This window comes from Danio rerio, chromosome 14 (genome assembly GCF_049306965.1).
Source record: "Danio rerio strain Tuebingen ecotype United States chromosome 14, GRCz12tu, whole genome shotgun sequence".
Lineage (NCBI taxonomy): Eukaryota > Metazoa > Chordata > Actinopteri > Cypriniformes > Danionidae > Danio > Danio rerio.
Genome location: NC_133189.1, coordinates 27634592 through 27654690, shown reverse-complemented (window position 1 = coordinate 27654690; position 20099 = coordinate 27634592). Strand labels below are relative to the sequence as shown.

Genomic DNA, 20099 nt, shown 5'->3' with positions numbered 1-20099 from the left:
AGTGCAAAAATTCTCCCGTCAGAACTCAAATCAAGTGAGATGACGTCTACATATGGACAATCTACACTGCTACTTTTATCTTTGCAAAGTCTAAAATTAGAATCGGAAGAAACAAACCAGATTAAAGCACTATCAGAGAGAAACTTGAGTTGTGCGGATGCATCACACTCAAATCAAAATAGCTCTCTGCCAAAGAATGTTGATGCAGTCTAGGCTGCCATTTCAAAGCCTTTTGTAGTCAATCATTCTGCTGTCTGAAATACCATCTACAAATTGTAAACCCCTGCAATCTATCTAGGCCAGGACGTCCTCTAAGTCCTACAAGACTTGCCTCAGTCAGTGTCAAAGTACAGAAGCCGACTATCCAAAAGAGACTCTACAACTTTGCCCTACATGAAGAGTCAGGAAGGAAGAAGCCCTTGCTCTGGAAAAAAAAAAAAAAAAAAAAAAAAGAATATAGATCCATGAGTGCTGTAGAAGATCATGTCAAGGTGAAGATCAGTACTGTTGGAGCTATGCTCTCTATGAAAGAGACAGAAATAAAATGTTTGGTCACATATACCACATTCGCTGGAAATCAAATAAGTATGACCAAAGGTATGTAGGCTGGAGAAAGATATATAGTTTGATGCTGAGTTTCAAACGAACGCAAGGCCAATTGGTCATCATAGAGCCACCTACATTTTATTTTATAAAGCTTCTGAGGCCCTGCAATATGTTTATGATAAATTAAGGAATTGGGAAAGAAAAAAAACAAAACAAAATTAAAACAAAGAAAGTAGACATGGTTCAATTGACCATTTATTATGGTCCAAAATGTATATTTAGGCAACTTCAAAGCAATCCACAGCACCCCAGTCAAATTTAGGGTAGAGAAAGATGATGTAGAAAGTAACAACTTGCAAATTCATCTTGTAACTGTATTTGCAATGTATGCCTGACCTGTATACTGTATGTAATGAGACTACATTTGATTATGTATTTAAGCTTTGTGTCCACATGTACATGCAATTGCAAGTTGACATTTTGTGATGTTTTACAGCGCTCATTCAGTACAAGTCATACTTTTTAGACTATTGTAAATGTTGTATTTACAATTCCACAAGGATGTAAATGCTTTGTCTCACTATTATGGGAAAATTCAGGATCGTGATTAATTTGGTCATCAATGTAATCACAATTATTTCAAATAATTAAAAGTGGACAAGAAGACCAAAATAATTTAGATTAATTATTATTATTACATCTCTACATTTTAAATAACTAATTGTAGAAAAGAATAAAATAAAAATATACAAATGTAATAAACCATGCTTCAAGCACTTTCACCATAGAAACTAAACTTAATTTGTTTATTTAATCTACAAAAGACATTCAGTCAAGAACAGCGAGTGATTTTATCCTTGCTTTTTGTTGTTTGATTAATACTGATAAGCAGTCGGCAGCAGGAATATAGCATACTGTTACTTTAAGAGCCACACTGATCTGAATTAGAACTTTGCCACATGCATTTTCATTCTCAACTTTGAGTGTTTATTTATCACATAACAAGTAAGGATTTATGTAGATAATCACTAAGCGCTGGCTTTTGATAAATTTCTTTGCTTGTATTCAATTTAGCTAAAAGATGACTTTACATGCGTGCTTTGTTCTGTCTTTAAGACTGATTGCATGCACAGATGCTCTCTCATGTGCTTAGAAGAAAAATTCCAATAGACAATAATAAAACAAGCAAATGTTACGTCACATGATTAGACTGATTTCCATGAAAATTTTGCTTTGTGGAGGAATGAATTGGGCAAAAACATGGATGGCTGGAAAAAGGGTGGGAAATAATGCAATAATGATTTTATCTCAATAATTGTTTTTTTTTTCCATAATTATTAGTGACCAAAATATAACTAGAAACTAAATTTAAATGAATTGTACCGTCCTAGGACTCAATATATTGATCTTGCCATAAAAATTTGTGGATCTTTATTTTCTGGGAAAGAAGCTGAAAAGGAACCACATGGCAAGATCACACGAGGAGAAAAATGAATCATACAGTATGACAACACAGCAAAACACGACTGTGACAAACTTAAAATAAAACACATGAAAAAAGAACAATGAAAACAAATGTGACAGAATCAGGCCAATAGCCCATCTCTCTTAACAGTTAAGAGAAATGTATGACGCTTCTGCATGGGCGCTGTGGACGTGGCCCTCTGTTAAGGTCTTTAATGTGCCTCACGGCAGCAGGTGCAGGACGGCTCGTGCTCTGGCACTGAGGTAATAGGCATCGGACTGATGAATTATGGAACCTGCTCTCGGCTGGCACGCAGCACATTAAGCAGGCTGAGAAATTACAGGCCCGTTCTCCAGGAAAAGCAGCCTGTTAAAAAATTAGAGCTGGAAAAGATATTTATTGGAGGCACCTATAAGACGGATGATCCGCACAAACAAACGTTCTCTCCAGATAAATAAAACGATACGTTTGTTTAGAAACTGACCCAGTTTAATCAAAGGTAGATTGATCAAAAACACAATTTCCAACCGCTGAATCCTCAATACATCAGAATGGTGTTTAGATTGAGAAAAGGCAAGGGAATATCCTAGGGCAGAAATGCTTAACTGAGATTATTTACATTTGTTCTTAGAGCAAAGCCCAGTAAGGATTTTCTCAAGCCTGAGGAGTAATAGATGTGGGGAATACACCCATGTTTTCTTGTCTCGGCTCTGTTAACAACTACACCAGAAGAAAACTAACAACTTTAGAGACTCTAAACTCTAAAGAGGCATGGAGTAAAGTCTTTTAAGTTAGAAGACATACTGTACCTTTTAAATGGATAAGATCAGGTAAAGGTGGACAAATCATGAGAAGGGGATTTTAGAGAGAGTTTTGTGTAATGCGTCGACAGACTCTTATCCAATACAATATAGCATCATTCAATTAAACAGTACATAGTAATTTCATATTAAAATGTATGATGTTTCTTGTATCCTGGTTCTATAATTACACTTTTAGACAAAACATTATTTAGCTCTTGTTTTAGTACTCTAAATTCATCTTATTTTTTTATCAAGACTTTTCTTAGGCAGTCTGGTCTGAACTTGACTTGACCTAGAGAGGAGGAACAGATGAAGAAAGACCTAAAACATAGCCAAGACCGAGGCCCACAGCGGGGTTAAGAGTGGGAGAACTCATGGTGCAGATTTGGCTTACAATGCCAGGACTGAAAGAATGAGCCACTGGAGGTGAAGACCAAAGAGCAGACAGAGAGCAGAATAGCTAGGGGAATATCGCAGGCCTTGAGGTCCAAAGTGGAGCTAATGCGTCAGAGCCTAAGGTCCTGTGAAGAAAGAAATGGAGAATCCTCTCACCAAGATGAAGCAGGACGCTACTGTAAACAGCCAGAGCAGACCTATACAGAAGTTACTGGCTCTTTCTTTGCTGTTGGCTTAAGCTTTTTGTCTGCGCTAGCCTCTGACGCTAATTCTATGCAGTATGGGGGTGATGGTTGGCTAGTTCTAGGCTTGAAATAGAGCTGGTGATGTCCTGGATTTTTAAAAATGTTTTTTTAATAAGTGTACTGTTTAGTCAAACACGCAAGAAGGTAAAATAGTCTTAAATATAAGAGACCAATAAACTGCAAATGCAGTGCAGAAACCACACAGAACATAAAACAACAATAAGAACACTGACATAAAACAAAACAATGAACAAACCGAGAGTTGAAATATACTGGGAACTTATCAAAAAGAAACAGAACAGCTTTGCGTTCAAACCAACAATAAAGAAAACTAATGAAAACAAACTTTGGTCCATACGTAGTTGTGACCAATGCTGTTTGTTGGAATGATTTTCATTGAATCCACTATTGTGCTCCACAGAAGCCACACGGTACAAGTTTATTATGACTATTGCAGATATATTTGTTCAATGAAATTCTACTGAACATCCAACAGAGATCAACATCTCCAATTAGGCAAGAGAAATAGAAAAAACAACCACATAAAATTCATGGCAAAACGCAAGACCAGCTTTTCAATTATTTATTGAGGGATTACTCTGAACGCTTTAAATATTAATGCTGACTGGAATGCATGTTGGATATTCAACTAATAATATGCAATACATCTAAAACCTTGATTTGCTTTGGGCAGCTACATTAAAAGACAGCCATCAATCAAAGGAGCATGAGAGTCAAAAAAATCAGCCTGGCATTTAGCAGCAGAGAGCTGCTGGCGACCGCTGCCTGCTGTAGAGGAGGGGTCCGCCGCGCTCTCTGCCTTCTTCCACAAACGTCCCCCTCAGCAGCAACTCTGAAGAATGACACAGCTAGACCCCATGAGGCATGTTGGCTATTCTCAAATGAGGCATGCAAACCATCTCCCTCCGGAATGAGCCAGCATGTCTTTGTGGGAAATCTGCAACTGAAGATCTGCTGTTTCACACTGCAGTTCCCCCCGACACTTGCAGTGATTCTGGAGGGGGAAATCACTTTATACCGCTAAACCTAGAGCAGAGAGCCAGAGGACTGTAAAGATCTGCATAAATAAAAGTGAATTTGGCCTGGATGACCATCATTTCCTTACTTCTTTGATACTGAAAAGAAATCTAACAGCCACAGTTGTTTTCACAAACAGCAGATATGAACATTGCAGCTCCACTTGTTCAAAACAATACGTCTGTGCCACGAGCTCACTAGAACGAGAGTAAGATTTGGTAATAAGTTAATGCCCACTTGCCCAGCATCAAGTAGTGTAATAAACTTAATGCCAAATTAAGGTATGGCATCAAATACACCCACAGGCCACCTTATTAGGTACATCTTACTAGTACCGGGTTGGACTCCCTTTTGCCTTCAGGACTGCCTTAATCCTTTCTGGCATAGATTCAACAAGGTACTACAAATATTTCTTATAGATTTTTGTCTATATTAACATGACAGCATCACACAGTTGCTGCACATCCATGATGCAAACCTCCCATTCCACCACATCCCAAAGGTGCTCTATTGGACTGAGAACGGGTGACTGTGAAGGCCTTTTAAGCACAGTCAACTCATTGTCATAGTTAAGAAACCAGTCTGCACCTCAACCAGCCTGAACCGTTGATACAAAGTATGATAGACCCATGCTTTCATGTTGTTGGCAAATTCTGACCCTACCATTTACAGTTGTAGCCAAAAAAAATATAAAAATAATATTAATAAAAATCGAGACTCATCAGACTAGGCAATGCATTTCCAATCTTCAATTGTCCAATTTTGCTGAGCCTGTGCGAATTATAGCCTCAGTTTCCTGCTCTTAGCTGACAGGAGCGACCGGCGTGGCCTTTTGCTGCTGTAGCTCATCAGTCTCAAGGTACTTTTGCCTTTCTATCAGCTAGGACCAGTCATCAACAAGGCATTTGCGGTCACAGATCTATCGCTCACTGGATATTTTCTCTTTTCGGACCATTCTCTGTAAATTCTAGAGATGGCTGTGCATGAAAATCCCAGTAGATCAGCAGTTTCTAAAATACACAGACCAGCCCGTCTGGCACTAACAACCATGCCACGTTCAAAGTCACTCAAATCCCCTTTCTTCCCCATTCTGATGCTATTTTTAAACTGCAGAAGATCGTCTTGACCATGTTTACATGCCTGAATGCACTGAATTGCTGCCATGTGATTGGCTGATTAAAAATGTGCATTAACAAGCAGTTGGACAGGTGTACCTAATAAAGTGGCCGGTGAGTGTATGTTGCATTAAGATAAAAAGTGGGTTTTGATGAGAAGGAGAGAGAAGGAGACAAACTACAAACTAGACAACACATAAACAAGAAAAATGGCTGCAGTATTGGCTGTAAACATCCAGCTATATCAAGTACTTTTGGTTATTACTACATTAGTGAATGAAATGCAGCTATCTGCTAAATCTAAATACTTTGACAGTAAATCATTTCAGATGCCTTCAGTTCAGACATTGAAAAATAGCCCTCTCATATCAGCTGCAAAGGACATTGATTCCCCTATGACTACCGCAGGCTGGTGCTTACTGACTGACAACTCTGAAACAGGAGCTGCAGGTTGCATATCAAACAGCCCATAATTTGACAGGTCAAGATCAGTGAGCAATGTCTAAAACATGGGTTCCCTGACTTAAAAACCATACAGCTGGATCATGTTGCAAACGCCATCTGCATTTAGTGGGAAGCAAGCAGCTGATTATTAATATGGCCCTATAACACAACATAATACCAAAAAAAGAAACCATTTCAAATTTCCCTTTTAACAATACTATAGATATCAAGCTTGATAGACAGACAGATTTCTAACCAGTTGCTAGCATGATGTAACATGTTGTAGCATAATGTAGCATGTTCTAGACCAGTTACACTTTGCTAGTGACAGAAAGACAAACAGACAGAAAAATAGACAGATTTAGAGAGATATATTTTTAACCAGTTGCTAACATTAAATTATTAGCTGATACACTTTGTTAGTGACGAACAAGCATATTTTAAACCAGTTTCTAGCATAATGTAACATTGTTAGCATGTGCTAGGCTAGCTGTTACACTTTGGTTATGACAAACAGACAGACAAATCTTTAGGCAGTTGCTAGCATAATATAACATGTTGTTAGCATGTGTTTGGCTAGCTGTTACACATTGGTAGTGAGAGACATATTTTTACTAGTATAATATAATGTTATTAGCATGTGCTAAGCTAGCTATTGTACTTTTGCAGTGACAAACAGAAAGACAAATCTTTAACGAGTAGCTAGCATAATGTAACATGTTGTTAGCATGTGCTAGGCTATCTGTAACACTTTGGTAGTGAGAGCCAAATATATTTTTATTAGTCTAATGTAATGCTGTTAGCATGTGCTAAGCTAGCTGTTACACTGGTAGGGACAAACAGACAGACTTAGTTGCTAGCATAATGTAACATGTTGTTAGCATGTGCTAGGTAAGCTGTTCCACTTTGCTAGAAACAAACAGACAGACAGACAGAGAGAAGGACAGCCAAACACATATTTAAGTTGCTAGCATAAAGTAACATTGTTAACATGTGCTAGGCTAACTGTTACACTTTGGTATTGACAGACAGACAGACAGACAGACAGAAAGACAGACAGAAAGACAGACAGACAGATAGGCCTATAGATGGATAGCTATGACTTTGTAAATAGCTGTGTCTGCTCTGTAGTGTAAAAAATGTAAATGTGTCTTTAAATCATGGTCATAAAAGAGCCAGAGCTCAGCTGGAGACTGTACCAATTAGCTGCCTTTCCTGATGATATTGATCATAATACGAGCTCCCCATGAATCCTGTGGAGCTGCGCGAGTATAATGTATCACAGAGCAGAACCGCACTCCCTGCCTAAGGAGGGTGGAAATACGGAGCGGAATAAAAATATGCTGCGGTTAAAGCCTGTGGACCCCCCCAAAGAGCAATAACACGTATCTCTTTGATGCATTCAGAGAAGTCTTATTTATACAGATGAATGAAGAGTCAAGAGCGGCCGCACTTGAATCAGCCCAGAGGTCCACATGAGGCGAGATCTGCTCAACAACAGTAGCTGAGAAAACTGCTATAGGGGGCAGAGAGAGAGAGAGAGAGAGAGAGAGAGAGAGAGAGAGAGAGAGAGAGAGAGAGAGAGAGAGAGAGAGAGAGAGAGAGAGAGAGAGAGAGAGAGAGAGAGAGAGAGAGAGAGAGAGAGAGAGAGAGAGAGAGAGAGAGAAGCTAAGCAATAAACTCTTGGAATAGCAGCAGACATGGATGAAGATGTTTACAAAGACATTTGTATACAAATGCTATAGGGAAGCGAGAGCTAGGCTAAGGAATGAGAGTTTGCATGCTACATAACTGTGAACAGATAGTAAACACCAGTGGAAGAGATGCCATGTCATACCCAAGTGGTATAATACCACCTTAAAAACGTATACAACGGCCCAGCCATTTTGGAGAATGATCATCTTCAATGCCTCGTTCCTACTCCATGTAGCTGGAAATGGTGCCATGAGCTGGCATGAGTGGATTGAAGCTGCTATTCCTCCGCTCAAGAACAGCAGGTCAGAGATTGTGAATAATTAATCACAGTGAAGTGCAAGCCAGACCGAAGCCAAGTAAAAACACACAGTACAGTGTACTAGTCCAGAATACACTGTAGTTACAAGGGCCTCAGTGATACACTGAATATTCACTAGGGGTGTGCGATATAAAGCAAAAACTAAAAATAATAATCAAAACAAAACAATTGCTGATTATTCCAATAAGGTATTGTGCTTAGTGTTTGTTTTTGTGTGCTTGTACCATCAGTTTCAGTGGCACAAATGAATTTTTGATTATGAGGTGATATTTATCAACCAACATTGTTTACTAGGCCATTTGTAAATGCAATTAGACTTAGTTGATGCATACATCATGTAGCCTGATGTTTTGTGTCAAATATTCTTAAGCCTAATTCACATACCTGTCAAAATTTGGATGTAAAAATCAAGGGTTACGCCCACCTTAATAAGGGATACCCCTCTCCCAAAAAAATCCCATAATTACTAAATATGTTAATCTGGAGCTGTTTCATTGTAAATAAACAGTTAAACTGTCAGAAATATGTTTTATTATTAATATTTACAAAAGAAAACATAAATAGTATACATTAGCAGCAAATCAATACGCAAACAGTTTAGCCAATTAAAATGAATAGCTATTATAAAGAAACAGCATCAAGTTATCAAATCTTATTAAATGTTTTCTTCACTGTATAACTTACACATTCTGATTAAAGAGCAACGACTGAATCTGAGTCCCTGTAAAAAAACACACATCTAACGTTAAAATGAACGCATTCGATTGCTTTCCTAACTTTTTAATGCACATTTAGGACAAAATTGGTTGTGTTTGAAAAAATAAAAAACCACCAATATCAACATATTTAGATGTTATTATTATTATTATTAATTATGTGTATGTCTGTTCAAACACACACCCAAATCCAAGACTTTCACTTTGCTTCCAATCACGTGTACAGAATCCGTTTGGGAAACAGAGTCTATTTATCACTGTGGAGCACGTCAGCTGACAGTCACGCACTGCTTCATAACTGTTTTGAGGATTGCATAGGAGAGGGCGACGACACCTGTAATGAACAGGAAAGGGAATCCCGCCATTCTTATATTTATTTCAAAGTGTTTCTTGCCTTAATAAAGCAAAAGCTTAGAACAGACTCACCTTTTAGAGCAAGAGGTGCCCCTGGTGGTTTGGCAGTTTGGGTTGTGTATAGGGAGGATAGGCTCTTTAATGTTTATTGCCACCCTTCAGAGAAAGGTTGAAAATACTAGAAAAATATTAGAAAATATCTTTATGGGATGATAGCGAGATAGAAATGTAAAATATGGGAGAATCTCGGGAAAAACGAGAGGGTTGACAGGTATGCATTCATAGAACGAGCAACTCGCAGCCGCAAATCAACAAGCGACCAACTTTGAAAATTTCAGGAAGAAAGCAGTGTACTCTTTTCATAAATGGGTAATTGAATTGTTAAATCAAACAATCTGTTGAAAAACACAGATGTCAACAATCACAGCCAAATCAAAGTAACTTATTTACATATGATTCATAAGCTGTGTTACAAATGGCACACTATACACTATGCACTTTGGCACTATGTACTTATGCAATTACACATTAAACAGCATAGCATATGAACGTAGTGTCATTCCAAATTGAACACTAAAATGTTTTTTTCTAAGTGGAAATTTAAACCGTTTTCCAGATGACGTTTTTCAGTTCACAAATTAGTGAAATAAATGACCAAACTAGTATTGCCATTCAGGAGGCACTAAAACCACTCTCGTAGGAGAATTTTGCTTTTACAATCCAAAATAAATAAAGTAATTTGAGCACCCGAAAGCTCCATCCCTTCCGCTATGTGAGCAAAGCAGCAGTCGTTGAGTGCGTGAAGTGTCCATCATTCCACACTTCATTTTACCGATTGAATAAGTGTATCATCCGGGTATTGTAAGTGCACTTAATCTTTTTAGATTTTTCCGTGTAAACGCACAACTTACACTATTCTTACACTAGAAAATTGCGTAGAGTAGTGCATAAGTACGTGATTTGAGACGCACCTACAGATCAAGCTCATGAAAAAGTCCAATTATTTTAAGCAATGCTTTTGCGAAGTCTTGTACTTTAGAGGTCCAGCTTATAGAGTTAATAAAGTAGGCAGATGCAGATTGTGATACTTTCCCATGCTTCTTTTTGTGATTATCATTTGTAATGTTTTGTATTTAAGTTTAATATGGGCTTGTTTTAATTTACTGAGAAGATCTGGTAAGACTAATGAATCAAGATATACCCATTGACTACAATGTGTACAGTATGTAGCCCATATATTAGCGCTTTGGATTATAAAAGGAGACACACTTTCTCTCTGATTACAGCATCAGCTGTGTGTAATGGAGGAGGGATTGATTAGAGGCTTGGCTGAATGGAGTACTCAAGTGTCATATTCACAAATGTATGACTCCACACAACTTGCTGAGGCAGCAATGTACAGGAATGGTGTGTAGTTAGCGGAGGGTTTTAGTTTTGGACACTGTTAAGATGTTGGAGGCAACAGCTGCTCCCTCTGTTTGATTAATGAGGTAAAACTCGAGGCAGACAGTACTGTCTCTTCTCTCTACCTCCAATCAAAATACAACCAGCGCCAATGCCCACTGAACATAGCAGGTCATGATAACATCATACAGGCACGGCTTCTCACCTTAGCAAGGAAAAAAAAGATCAGCAAAAAATCTAAAGGCTGTGTACAGCATATGATTTCCTACTAAGCAGCCCTAGGAATCAATGACAGAAATCAAAGCAACCAAAACGGAGCGAGAGCAGTCGAGAAATATCTCTACGCATATGTGGCAGAAATGACCCGCTGTGACGCCCTGATTCAAGGCCTTCATCTGTATTCTTCGACTCTCCGCCAGGCAGGATGGGGAGAGGAGGCAGAAAGGCTCCCAGAATTCCCCGCGGCCGGACTGATTAGAATAAAAGACCCACAGTACTGGCAGAACGAGCTCCTGGGAGCCAGGACACATTAACAGCACTAAAAGCCGTTTCATTCCAGCTCATTGCATGGCTCACAGATCAAGGCTCCATAGTCTTCCTGACATAAAACCGCCATCAGCATTTCTCTCCTTCCAATGTCAGTCTATAAACCGCTAGGCAAACTCCATAACTTGCTCTTGAGCGGCGATCTCACAAATGGCTGCCCGAGACGTTCGAGGTAAACACCACAAATGAAATTTGATAGGGAAATAGTGTATGAGGCTGGAGCATCCCTGCGGCCCACTTCTCTTGAAACATGCATCTATAGCAGGATACACCAGCACATATATATCTGACCAAATCTGACTTTATATAAGATGAAGGAGGTGATTTACGAAACTCTACAGAGAATTGATATGAAAAACCAGAGGAGATATGAGCCTGTATAAACAGCAACTGGTGTTTACTGATAAACACAGCCCATCATTTTGAATTATAATGAAGAAAGAACAAAAATGAGATGTTTGCTGCCTCTCGGATGACCCTGCAGTGTTTTCATTTCGCTGGAATGAGAATCCATCAATCTTTCATTCGAATATCTCTGAAATTAAACAGACGCTTCAATGGTATTGTTGGACTCCTCACCTTCTGCATTGCAACTAATAAACGATGCAGTGCAAAAGAGAAATCAATTGTGAAATGATTGCTGGATGTGTAGGTTTAAGTGACTCATGCGCACCAGCTGAGATGTTCAGTGTCTCCATCCAGCTGGCAAAACGCAGCATCACACAGCATTGTGCTGCTGACTATCCAATGAGATGAAAAAGCCCTGAAACTAATTGGCCACTCTGACGGCACTGTGGGAATGTGTTTGAAGTTTTCACACTGGTACTTTCACACTCTTGCTGACTCAGTCGAGCGCTCTGCTTCTGGCCCACAGGATGTATCAGGCTCGCTCTCTGGTTAATACTGCAGCAGTGGGAGGCAAGCTAGCAAATATACATCATTTTAAATCTTTAACTAGAAGTCTGGTCAATACTGCTTATTTTGTGTAATAAGACGTCACTTAAGAAAGGAAGAGTTTTGTCTGATTCTAATATAATATGAGCTGGATCATAGATCTGCTTTAATATGATGATTATGGAAACTCATAGATCTGAAATTCATGTAATCAAAATGAAAGACTAAAACAAAATTATTAATGGATTTAAATCAACTCTGCAGTTTCCATTGCTGTGTAAGTCAGTGTTGGTAACTACAAATAAAACATTTAATCAAATGTTTATTGTTTATTGAAATAAATCTAAAGACAATATTACTGAAAACAATAAATGAATATGAAATAAAAATAAATGCTTTTCAAACCAATATTAAAATGATATTACATGTAATGGCAAATGGCTACTTTAACATTTAAATGATCTTTAGGAAAATGCTATACAATATGGGTGAAATAATGAAACATTCATTCATTCATTTTCATCCGCTTTTCCAGGGCCGGGTCACGGGGGCAGCAGTCACAGGATAGAACCTCAAACTTCCCTCTCCCTAGACACTTCCTTCAGCTCCTCTGGAGGGATCCCGAGGCGTTCTCAGGCCAGCCGAGAGACATCGTCCCTGCAGCTTGTCCTGCGTCTTCCCCGAAGCTCGTCCTGGTGGGACATGCCTGGAACCCCTCCCTAGGTAGGTGTTCAGGAGGCATTCAAAACAGATGCCCGTGCCACCTCAGCTGACTTCTCTCAATGTGTAGGAGCAGCAGCTCTACTCCAAGGTCCTTCCGAGTGACAGGAAGAGTGGGAGTAAGAACGTAGACTGACTGGTAAATCGAGAGCTTTGCCTTTCGGCTCAGCTCATTCTTTACCACAACGGACTGCTACATTGATCGCATTACTGCTGCCGCTGCACCAATCCACCAGTCAATCTCACGCTCCATCCTTCCCTCACTCGTGAACGAAAATCCAAGATACTTGAACTCCTCCACCTGGGGTAAGGACTTTCCTCCAACCTGGAGATGGAAAACCATCGTTTCCACTGGAGCACCATGGCCATGGACTAGGAGGTGCTGATTCTTATCCCAGCCACATCACACTTGACAGCAAACCGCCCCAGTGCATGTTGAAGGTCCATGTTCGATGAAGCTTACAGGACAACTCATTTGCAAATAACAAAGATGAAATCCTGTGGATCCTCTGCAGCCCAAGGCTGCGCTTTGAAATTCTGTCCATAAAAATTATGAACAGAATTTGTGACAAATGGCAGCTCTGCCGGAGTCCAACATGCACTGGAAACCAGTCTTACTTACAGCCGGCAATGCTAACCAAACTTCTACATACATGGACAAAACAGCCCTTAAAAGAGCGCCTCTGACCCCATTCTCCCGGAGCACCATCCACAGAATATCACAAGGGACATGGTCGAATGCCTTCTCCAAGTCCACAAAACTGGTTGGGCATACTCCCATGAAACCTCAAGCACCCTAGTGAGGGTATAAAGCTAGCAGTGTCCCGCGACCTGAACAAAAAACGCATTGTTCAAACCTGGATCCTAGGTTCCAACATCAGCCGGATCTTTCTCTCAAGTACCCTTGCACAGACTATCCCAAAGAGGCTGAGGAGTGTGATCCCCCTATAGTTGGAGCACACCCTTCGGCCCTCCATCTTAAGAGTGGGAACCACCACCCCAGTTGCCCATTTACATTCTAATAGATAAAAATATGAGTGAAACCTAGTGATTTAAAGGACAGTAGCAAAGCATAAAAATTTTAAATGATAAAGAAAAAATGTAGAAATAGGCTGCTACAAGTAAATAATTTTTTAACATTTAAAAGTTCAGTAGCCATATGCACAAGGTTACAACTCTAAACTAGACTTTGAATTGGTTTGAGGCTTAGAAAAAAAACATAATAAAAGTTCTTATAGCTCATATAACTCATAGCTTACCTGACATGATAGGTTGGCCAGTCATGCTCATGGGGGCCATTCCGAGGTTATTCATGGCAGTAGCCCAAGCATTAGGATCTGAAATGGGCATCGCTAAAGAGTTGGAGTCCATCCCAATATTCCGAAGTCCCTCTGAAAGAGAGAGAGAGAGAGATATTGAAACATTTAAGGATTTATATCTGACAACCCAAAAGTACAAATATGAAGACATCAATATTAATAAAGCGGAACATGTCTGAATCTGCAAAACTGAGCACATTCACAGTTTGTGTCACAAATAACTCCAGTTTTATGAAATATTTCAATAGTATAGTAAATTATGCATAGAAAACAATAAGGGTTAAATAAATCTACTTGTATTTTTATGTATTATATAAGCATAAAAAGCCTGAGCCAAGGACTGGAACTTGATGAATTGAGAAGTTCGAGTTAAAAGGGGAGAGAAGTTTCTCGGCTTAACACATAAAACATATTTTATTATGGTAAATTGGGAACCAAACTTCTGAAAACTAAATTGTGTACTATTACCACCGCAGAGGTGCCAATGTGCTTTAGCGCATCATCACTTCACAGAAAACAGGCCGCCGCTTTCATAAAACTTATCATGCTGCCAGAGGTCTGATAAACTTCAGTATCGCCCACCAAAAGAATGAAGGCTATAAACCGAGAAATAGAGTTAAGAAAGTTCTCATATCTGAAGTGTGACTACTGGGCTTAAAGTGCGTGCGAGAAACCATGTGGCTCCTGCACGGAGTAGGCGGCAGTCATGGAGGAGATCATTTCTACGAACTATTGAGAAAATGTCATCGTGTTTAGTGGTCGGTCTGGGTATCATAATACAGAGTTAATGGCAAACAGCAGTGATAATGACTTTTTAGCTTCTCCGGGGGGATATCAAAAGAGGCCTTTGGTCAAAACATCTAAAAAGCACATTTATTTAGAACAGAAAACAAATGACCAGTGTGACTTCATGCTTTGCTTCCCCATCTCAAGATAAATTACCTCTCAAGGGTTTACGGTATCTTTTAACATTTAAATAACGTCATGTCATGTCTAAATTAGCATAATTATACGTCAACAACTAAGCTTCTGCTCTTAGCTGTGCACGTACTCGGACTCTGAAATGAATAGTCTCTATGGCAACATACAGCGCCAACATGGATCCATGTGCGCCTTTGTTGCTGATAATTAATTTCTATTTTTTTCACCTCTTTACACTTTTGCAAAACACTCAAAGATAAAATAGTGAACCCAGGTAATATCAGCTATAATAAACCCACGTATTAAACAGTGGGAACAGGAACTACATACAGAGCTAACTTTAAACATTGAAGGTCTGCCATTTCATTAAAGTCTGAGTTTCTAATTTGCACTGTATTGACTAAGAAACGAATCAAATGGGAATCAGCAGGAAATAGCAGAAATCATTCCTCGATGCTGAGGGAAGAGTGTCTAGTTGATCTTTTGCCGGGTGCTGGAGGACACTGTTCAAAGTCCATCTCTCAGATGTCTTCTTTACAGCAGTCTTCCTCTCATTCATCCAAACAGACCGCAGAGGTCCAAGGTTTCAAGTGAAAACAGTTGTTTAATCATCTGTATCAGTGGCAGTGGTGTGAGTGGACTGAAGAGACAGGCAATTTCCCTTCTTGTTGAAAGAAGTCTTCGTTCCAAATCCACACCGGATTTTCCATTTTCCGCTCCTCAATCACTCTCCACTCAATGGCTACAGAAACTTTGCTCTCAAACTTTGTACACCATCATTTAAAAGTTGGGGAAGGGAACCATTTTTATGTTATTGAAAGCATTTTTAAAATACCATCAATTTTGTTTAGTGAAATGTCATTTTCATGTTTTTTATGAGCCCCTGAAAAGGTAGTATTTCAATAATTTAACAATATTTTTGCATGTTCACTGTTCTCTGAAGGTAATGTGACATTTAAGTAACAAAATATGTGTATTATTTACATTAAGGCTGCATGTATTTGATAAAAAAACAGTAATCTTACTGATCCCAAACTGTCATCTCAATTTTATAGACCCTTTTCACATTTTCGGGTTTCTCAGTAGCGGAAGTCGTCATAATTGGAAAATGTAGAGTCTAGTGAATCAGAAAGTACAACAAATAATTTGATTACAATCCTGTTTGCTGAAATAATACAAGAACATCCTTGATAGTGTTATCAAGTCTTTCAGAAAAATAAAAAAACGAATAATCTCAAATTTACTCTCAGCCCCATAGACACTGCATTAGAAACAACTTGCATAAGCGGTAATGTATTTTTCATATATATATATATATATATATATATATATATATATATACATATATATAATTTGATGCAAAGATGATAAAATACATTCATAAATGTATATAAATGTTCATACTTAAACAAAAAATATAAATTTATATTAAAAACCTTCAAGGATTCAATAATATGATGACCGTTAAAAATATAACAGACTTAAAACATTCTTTCCAAAACAATACTCCTACTCAAAAAAACAAACAAATAATAAAAACACACACACGCACAAATTTTCTACCTGCTCCATTTTCAGTCTGCACCACTCACACACCCCAATCAGTAGGCTTGAGGAACATTGCAAAAGCCCTACCCAATGTAAACGCTGCTATCAAAGCATCACATTATGTTAGTATTTAAGATTTGGCTAATGCAATGCCTCAATAGACTCCCTATTTCACTTTCTGATGAAAATACACAAGTTTTGTATTCAAGCTGAGGATCTGAAGTTTGTTTGGTCAGGAACTGGAACTGATTAAAGGCTCTTTCACTGGCAAACCAAAAAAAGGCATTCTTAAGATCACTTGAAAGATTACTCAATAACTCAAATGATTACAGCACAGGATGTTTGCTGGACTAACTGCCTCTTCTGCCAAAGCTGATGAGGCCATTTGTCTTGTCGGAATAGAGAGGTAAACAAGACTGATGCTTCAGCAAATTCAAAAAGTAAAACCTATTGAACAAACTCATGAAAAACCTAATATGAAGTTTATTTATTTTTAAAAATGAAATTATACAAAAAAGGAATGTGGAATGGCAGGCACGGTGACTCAGTGGTTAGCACTGTCGCCTCACTGCAAGAAATTCACTAGTTCGAGTCCCAGCTGGGCCAGTTGGCTTTTTTTTTTTTTGGAGTTTGCATGTTGTCCCCGTGTTCGCTTAGGTTTCCTCTGTGGGGGACACATCTGGTGCAAGTGAATTGTATGAGTGCATGTGTAAATGTGAGAGTGTATGGGTGTTTCCCAGCAATGGGTTGCGGCAAAAGTGGCATCCGCTAGAAGGGGTTAATTAAGTGGCAGTAGTCAGTAGCTATGTTTCTATCCAAAACTGTGAATTAACGTTGTGTGCAACACTGGATAATTGCATAAAATACATGCGAATAAATAGTTTCCATCCAACGAGTCAAAGACAATAAAATCGTCACTTCCTGATTAACTGCCGCCAAATATCAAAAGTAAAAACTGAATTTGCTGTGGTAAGAGAAGCTGCGTGAATCTTTTTTTTATTTAATATATTACTTGCGTCTCAGAAGATGATGTCGACACACAATGAATGCGCAGTGGCGGCTGAAGAAGTGAGACGCAGAGCACAGAAGCTCTTGATTATGAAGGTAATTAATTATATAATAATACTAATACTGAAAGGTTAAGGCAATTTAGAATGACCAAAACAACTTTTCAGATGTTTTACAGTGTGTCAGCCTGCTGATTTGTCCATTCACAAGCATTTTTATCATCCTGTGATCTCCTATAACAAAATCACATGACCTTTTTTAATGGGCATACTGAAATGTGTTCAAATAGTGTTTCCATCAACGCTTATGCACATCTTTTTTTATCGAATAAATAGTTTATCCTACTCAGTTATGCGCATAAAAAATATTATTTGCTACATTTATGCGCAACTTGCCGTTTTCATCAACCAATTTTTATGCGCATATCCAAAATGCACACAGGTGGATGGAAACGTAGCTATTGACTTGTATTTTAAAAATAAATCAACATGGCCTGAGAGAGTCAATAAACAGCAATTCAACGCTTTTGGAAACGGCCACTTAAAGTTAATGTCAAGAATGATAACTGTAACATTAACAACTGTGAATTAGCATTCATACAACAGCATGATGATATAATGTATTCCTCAAGCACTCTGCTTATTAATATTATTATTATTATTATTATTACATTTTTGGTTTGGAAAAGTCAGAATGATTGTTAAAATACCTTAATTGTTATCATCCTCAACGTGAATGTTTGTTTATAGTATGTACTCACTGTAGTCGATTGTCCTAACCCTACAAACCCACTTTAAAAGGAAGTGACTTCCCGGGGGACTCATCTCATCTCTTTAGGTTTAAATGTCCTTTGGGTCGCTAAGTCACCTTTGTAAAACTTCTGAGAGAGGGAGCAATTAGAAAAAAAGAGGCTGTCTGAAAGTCACAGGGGATGGATGGGGAACGTGTCCCCCATAGGCCTGTTTTTTTTTTATCATCTATAGCTCTGTCATGCTCGCGCGCACGCCCCCCCCTCCACACACACACACACACACACACACACACACACACACACACACACACACACACACACACACACACACACACACACACACACACACACACACACACACACACACACACACACACACACAAACGCACATGCCACTGTGTGGTCACAAAACTTTCTCAATAAAGCTGTCCATGGCTCACTGCCCAAAGCTCCCTCAGAAGGCCAAGAAAACTCAGAGAAATTTATTTTACGATCTACAAGGTCTTAACCGCTAGACGGACAATTACTGGCAACTGGGACAACTTTAACAGGAAGCTGAGGGTCATGAAGAAATTCATGGAAAGTTTACATACACATACATTGACAACCACATCTATTCTTCCTGACCTGTTTGACCTGTAGAATTTTGTTTTTCATAAAAGAATAGCTTACTGAGAAATGAAAAAATAGACTTCATAAGGTATACATAGAAGGCTGTTGTGTATTCACTTATGCTATTATTTGTTCTTTGAAGCAACATACATGAATCCTAAAAGGCAGCGGGGTCCAAAACAACATTGGTCAGACAAATATATACTGTAGCTCAAGCATCAAGCACATGGTCATGTGCCTTTTAATATTTGCAGTTTTTTTCTGTTTATTTATGGTTGTGAATTGCATTATGGGATGTTGATCTCTGCTCTGTCCACTTTTAATGTTAAAAAATCAACTCTTAAAGAGACATTTGAACAAAATCACACTTTTAGTGACATTTAGTTGTTTGAAATAGTATAATGTATAAGAAATTATATGAGAAATAAGTCTGTACAATAACAGAAAAATTTAGTTTATTACAAGAATTTTAAATTTGAAAGCCTTCCTGGCTGAATAATTAAAATACATTGTTTTCCACAAAGGCAACCAGGATATATAATTGGATAAACTGGCATTGGGGGGGTTAAATGGACCAAAACAAAGACAGCCATTCCAGCACGTATTGCACATTTTCAAAGCAGAATATCTGATTTCAGCATTGTCTTTCAGAAAAACAAGTATGCTCACTTATCATGTTTCTTAAATATCTGCAAACATATTATGGTATTTTTATGCTTTAGACCTTTAAATCTCTAAACTGCACTTAAATACTGTAGGTTTAAACATGTTTAAAAAAGTTCTCCATTTAACAGCCCTTTGGAAATATTTGAAAAAGAATGACATTTTCAATCAAATATACATAATGTGTATGAACACACTGAATGTGCTGCATTTGTGTGTATTTACCTCGACTGCAACACTTATTGACTAATCAGCAGCCAGAAACTGATTTCCGACCCTGAACCCTCAAGTACTCGACGACAAATCACTTAAATCAAATGAAAAGCTCAAACATTAAGCACTCGTTCCGCTGCATTCAATAGTAAAAATCGAAAGTGTTGAAAGTGTAATTACTCAAGTGATCGTACTTCCTCCAACCTTCATTAAGACATGGGTAATCCATAGATGTATGAATGAGAATTGCATTCAATAAGGCCCTTGAGACTCGTGAGCACTCTCAGTGAAGTGTTTATTCCACGAGAAAGTAACGTTTATCGCTTGATAGCCATCGTACCGTCTCACAGAAGGGCACTCGGCA

General features: G+C 38.5%; 1 protein-coding gene across 17 annotated transcripts in view; it reads right to left on the bottom strand.

Moving 5' to 3' along the window:
* enox2 (ecto-NOX disulfide-thiol exchanger 2) overlaps window positions 1–20099 on the bottom strand; it is a 403527-nt gene that overhangs the window by 116514 nt on the left and 266914 nt on the right. For all 17 annotated transcript variants that reach the window (XR_012389699.1, XR_012389696.1, XR_012389700.1 and 14 more), the window contains one exon: window positions 13960–14091. Coding sequence is in view for 9 of the 17 variants with exons in the window: in XM_073921806.1 (XP_073777907.1) it covers window positions 13960–14091 (132 nt within the window). In the remaining 8 variants the exon portion in view is untranslated. The remainder of the gene's footprint in view (window positions 1–13959; window positions 14092–20099) is intronic.